The sequence below is a fragment of the Coptis chinensis genome, chromosome 2 (assembly GCF_015680905.1).
Source record: "Coptis chinensis isolate HL-2020 chromosome 2, ASM1568090v1, whole genome shotgun sequence".
Lineage (NCBI taxonomy): Eukaryota > Viridiplantae > Streptophyta > Magnoliopsida > Ranunculales > Ranunculaceae > Coptis > Coptis chinensis.
The window spans coordinates 111,429,403-111,435,116 of NC_141457.1; the positions used below are offsets into that span (position 1 = coordinate 111,429,403).

Sequence of the window (5,714 nt, forward strand, 5' to 3'; positions counted from 1 at the left end):
CCTTGCCAACTGCTATGATTCTGTCACGTGCCAACCACGTGCCGACCTCCACTTCACATCAAGTCGTTATACAACACGACTCGACCCTTACGGTGCGGTAGTCAGTTCCGTTCACACCAGCCCGCTTTTCCACTCATGCTCAACACGTACTGCCGTTTTCTCTCTCAGCAGATCGCTTCAATGTACAACACAATCTACTGAGAGGGGGCTGTGTAAGGGAGTAATATTCTCATTGAGGAATATTAAGCACGCGTTAAGCATAAGCAAAGATCGTAAAGAACTTATGTCATTGACCTCCAAGATCGATTCGTGAGCAGCTCGCTTCATGTAGGTGGTACACTTCAGCTCGCTCAAGAATACCTCAAGGAGAATGAACGACCTCAAGCAGAATGCTTCGAATAAGGACACCATCCCTTATCCAGATGTAATCATCACCAGAGCCTTACCTATACTTCCAATCACCGTGATATATGAACTACTGCACCCACTCCCAATCATCACACAATTCCTACCAAAACCAACCTAACACACATTCATAATCTCCACCCTACATATGTACATGTCAGTGCACGTGTCTCATAGATCAACACCCCCTTATGCCTATAAATACCACCTACATGAACTACGTGAAACTTGATTCTTCTCTCCCCCCAAAATCAAGAGAAGATACGTAGGCAGCTCGCTCATTAGCGAACTCGATCTCTCCTAAATCCAATCCCATTCTCCTTCCTCCCTTGTATGTAAAGGAAATCTAAAACACACCTTTACAACGCACTTACACTGTGGTTGAACAAAAGGTCAGGCATCCATGTGGCATGGTACGCGCACGTTAATGAATACAAAGATCTCTCATTTGCTTTGGTAAAAGGTGGTGTTGAATGTCATACTTCTTACTTCTTTTTTGTTATACACTTAATTAACTGTGTGATTTTCATTCATATATAGGAGAACATAATTTTGTAACACTGCAGCCTTCAAATCCCAATAATTCCCCTGAAGTCCCTGGTTTCAACATTCTAACTTACGGTAAGATCTACAGATACTTTAGTCGTCTCATTAAATGGGTGGTGATACCTCCACAAAGAACCATGGCCCAAAATATCGCCGAGATATCCGATATCTCGCCGATATATCTCGGTAAATTAGTACACCGATATCGATATTTCCGACATATATCCACCGAATATTGAACCTCTTTTTTTCCGAGATATATCGGAATTTTCGATATGAAAGTTTATATCGCCGATATAATCGATATTTCTGAGATAATTGATATATATCAGTTGACTTTTTGACCAATTGTTAATAATTTAATATTGAAATTTCCGAAATATCCGATATATCCGAGATATATCGGTGAGATATCCGAGATTTTAGAAACTTTGGACTGGTCACCAAAAAAACCGAGATATCCGATATATCCGATATATCTCAGTTTTTGGGTACACCGATATATTAACCGATATCGAAATTTTGGGCCTTGCAAAGAACTAGATGTTGACAAAATGTACACCTCAAATTACGTTGGCCTCGCTTGGCATTTGGCTGCAAATTGAAATCATAACTTGTTTTACTTTTTTATTTTTATTTCTAAGGTAATGGACAAGCTGGGTATGTAGAGGAACATGATACTTACTACATCCGTGTTGATGATAAGAATCCTAGAAACATCATTATTATTGCGATGAATGTTATTGACCCCACCAAAGCTAAAAGCATGTGTTTAGTGATAAATGGGTTGTGTCAACTCAAGCTTCTCTTTCCCAACACTCAATTTGTCCTCCTAGCTGGCTAGGACCAACTACGTAAGAATAACCATATGTTTCACTTTAGATCTTTCTTTTCACGACATCCTTCTCTTTAATTGATTGTTTATAATCGTCAGGGAGATGTCAATGCATGGTTCATTGAGGTTTCGTTTGTTGCTCGTTCGGTCACTTATATCACAATTTTAGGTAAATACATACCTGGTCTCTCTTTATGTTTGGTTTGAAGAGTTTCTCTAATGGTCACCCTTAATATAGTCATTCTGAGATTATGGTGTTTCTCCATGTAGGACTTAATGTGCTTGTTGTATTATTGGCCTTGGAATACCTTGGAGCCTGTGAAGGACAGAGAACCTCAGATGGCGTAACTAAGGCTTACCCTTTAAAGCCAGAAAAAACAAAAAAATTTACCCATGGAACAAATGAAGAAGATGCAGAGTCAGGAAAGTGTAGCTCTTCAGAGAACTTGTATGAGAGGAAGATTTGTGTCATTTGCTACAACGCACAACGCAATAGCTTTTTAGTTCCTTGAGGTCACTGTGCTACCTGCTATGAATGTTCAAAGGTACACCAAAAAACTTGGAAATCCTTTTGGTATAAGTCCAGTAAGGAAAAAGTCTCAAAATAATGGGGTTTTCGCAGAATTTTGGAGAAAAAGATGTGCTCGATCTGCAGAAGGTTAATTCACAAGGTGAGAATGCTTCCTACTTAATGTACAATTATTTGTGGTTGCGCATAAGCCATTGCGGGATTGAGGTAGTTAAATATCGGACTTGTAAGTTGCAACCTCTATTTTGAAAAAGATGGGACTAATGTAGGAGTGATGCATGGTAAGGTTGTGATTGTCTGATATATCACTGTGATTGATGACTGTAAAATGTACTTTCAATTAAAAAGCATCATAAGTTTAGAGATCCCCCAATGTCCCCTAAGAGCATCTCTAGGTGGTGGTAGTATACTCTTCAAATTTGAAGAATTTTTTTGGAGAATCTGGTCGCAAATTTCGACCAACTCTAGGTGGTCACAAATATCGACCGCAAAATTGATTGTAGACCCCACCATACGCGCTATTGGTACTGTCGTGCGCCAGTACTAATGTCGTGTGCTATCGAGTAGAAAGTCGGGAATTTCACAAATTGCTTCATTCTCACCCAATACTCCAAAACTATCTCCACAACCATTTCATTTTACCATGGCTTCTTCTTCATCATTGCAAAAAAACTAACCAACATACCGACGTCGGTGAATCAACTCAACAATCATGTTATTTTGATACACTCGATCAAGAGAAGTGCCAAATTTGCACCTCAAGAAAACACCTTGCCTTATTATACAAGCATATGAATGCAAGGTGTCCTAAACCACCACATTGCTAAGGTTATATGCTTATACATAGAAGTTGTAATGAAGATGGTGAAGAAGTAAGATTTTTGAAATGCATGTATGGTATATGTCCTGGTATGGAATATATATATATGTAGACAGTTTGTTGATATGCACGTGTTATGGCGAGGATGATCATTGGTATAGGTATTGCCCCTATGCACAAATATCATGCCCAAATGGTTGTGATAGTGTTAGAGAGCTGAAAAAGTTCGCGAACCTTGAAGGAAAATGTCTTGATCTATTAAAGTATTTAGTGTGTGGAAAATGTGAGTGGTTGGGTGCTGTAATGGAAAAGGTTAAGAGTGGTTAATCATTTTATTTTCTATGACTATGTAACGTAATATGTTTTTTTTTAATATGGATAAACTTTTATTTTATATAAATATATGTTAGTTTAAATTAAAAAATATATATATAAAATAGAAATTGATTAACATTGTCTATTGATGATTAAGAATAAATATGCATCTACGAAATTAAATTAAATTAAATTAAATTACAACAATCAACGTCGATAACCCCTAATGCTCCATAGATGCTCGACAAAGTCGTTTTTAAGTCTATCATGTATAGTCTTTGATTGAACTTGTAGAGTCCCCTCAATGTAGTGTTCCCGAGTAGGTGAGATCTGTGGTTGCCCTTCTACATCAAGGAATGTACCTTCTTATTTCATAATTTTTATTCTTAGTTCCGATGATCATATTGTGCAATATGATACATGCTCTCATAACAGTACCCATTATCTCCACATGCCATAATTTGCAAGGTTTTGCCAAAATCCCAAATTTAGATTGCAAAACCCCAAAAGCTCTTTCAATATCTTTCCTTGCAGCTTCTTGCATCGTTGCGAACCACTTCGTCTTTAGAGCATTAGGGTTTAAAATTGTTTGTATAAATGCCACATAGTCAGGATAGATACCATCAGCTAAATAATAACCCATATTATAGATATGCCGATTTACATCAAAATAAGCAGGTGAAGAAGTACCATTGATCACGTGCTCAAATACCGACGAGTTGCCCAACACGTTGATGTTATTGTGTGACCCTGACATCCCAAAGAAAGAATGCCATATCCACAGGTTTTCGGTTGCAACAGCTTCGAGAATAACAGATGGTTTTCCATACCGACCAATGTAAGCACCTTGCCATCCAGTTGGACAATTATGCCATTCCAAATGCATACAATCAATGTTTCCCAACATACCTGGCCATCCACGTATGACAGAATGTGCAAGCAAGTATTCTATATCTGCAGTATTTGGCCTTTGCAAGTAGACTGAACTGTACAATTTGATAATTGCATCACAGAAATGCCTCAACGCCTGGCTTCCACTTTGCTCGGAAATGTATAATTGATCATCAATTTGATCAACCACCGTACCATAACTAAGAATACGCAAAGCTGCAGCCACCATGATCAGAGGATCTATACCAGGTTGACCAACATTGTTAAATTTAGGCTGAAAGTACTTAAAATGAGTCTGAATATCGTTGAAGATGTGAATGAATAAAGATTTTTTCATACGAAAGCGCCGTTTGAAATCCTTTTTCAGAAAAACAGGATGATCGACGAAGTAGTTGGCCTTCAAGATTTCCAAAGTCAAAACATAGTTTCTATGTTTCACTTTTCAACCCTTCTTTGAACCACCATGTGGTGCCTTCGGAGCATGTACTTGTGCTTATGCAAGTACAGCCAAATGATGCTTCATAAGGGGAATGGCGTTAACAAATTCTTCATCAAGACTATCTGTCGAGTCTTCCACTGGAAAAGATGACGATGAAGATGAAGATGAAGATTGAAGGGGAAAAATCTCATACACTTCATGATCCATTTTTTGGCAATGTGTATGTGTTATTTGTTAACGATTGATGTGAAATGGTTGAATTTTTTGATAAGAATGTTTGAGTTGAGTGTATATAAAATGAAGAAGAAGATGAGTAGATATATGGATGTAGAATTCCGGCCTTTTTTTTCCCGTTTTTTGTCCGTTTTTTTCCCGTTGGAGCACGCGACATTGGCAATGGCGCGCGAGAGTAGGAGTGGCGCGCGATAGTACCACTGGCGCGTGGTGCTGGTCAAAGTAAAAAAAAATTGGAGCGACATTTGCAATGGTGCGCAACATTACCAATGTCGCTCCGCATCCACATCCAAATTGCCAAATTTGCGAACAAGAATGCGAACGAACAAGTGATGTGACCGAATTTGAGGCCACAAAATTCCGGAAAATTCCGAAGTATTTCTTTAAATTTAAAGATTTTGACAGGTTATACTACCACCTAGAGATGCTCTAAGTTTAAAGATTCCCCAATGTCTCTATCAGCATAAATGGTGATTTCTCAACAGATTATCAAAGGCTTAGCCAAGTCTAAAAGGAAAGGGTACTAATTGCCTAGTGACTACATTGGCTAATCAATTGGGTTGGAAAGAATACTCATGGAACTTGCTTTTTTGGGTTTTATCGAAATCCTAACTCCCATCTTAACTATAAGAAAACTGGGATCCAATGCCATAAATACGAAACTTTGTAATTGCTCATCTCTCTCTATATATATTATAGC

The 5,714-nt window shown here is 38.1% G+C and overlaps 2 protein-coding genes across 2 annotated transcripts; one reads left to right on the plus strand and one right to left on the minus strand.

Moving 5' to 3' along the window:
* Positions 1-808: 808 nt before the first annotated feature.
* Positions 809-2,682, plus strand: LOC147520653 (RING/U-box superfamily protein). The gene is given in 6 exon segments (XM_086594306.1): positions 809-818; positions 946-1,026; positions 1,596-1,790; positions 1,875-1,955; positions 2,057-2,327; positions 2,403-2,682. Coding segments are annotated over 6 exon segments (714 nt in total). The 3' UTR covers positions 2,479-2,682.
* On the minus strand, positions 2,556-4,987 carry LOC147520654 (uncharacterized). Its single transcript, XM_086594307.1, has 3 exons — positions 4,847-4,987; positions 4,115-4,738; positions 2,556-2,636 (listed from the first exon to the last, which is right to left on the minus strand). Exons 1-3 carry the CDS (start codon positions 4,985-4,987, stop codon positions 2,556-2,558), a joined length of 846 nt encoding a protein of 281 aa, XP_086450433.1.
* Positions 4,988-5,714: the final 727 nt, after the last annotated feature.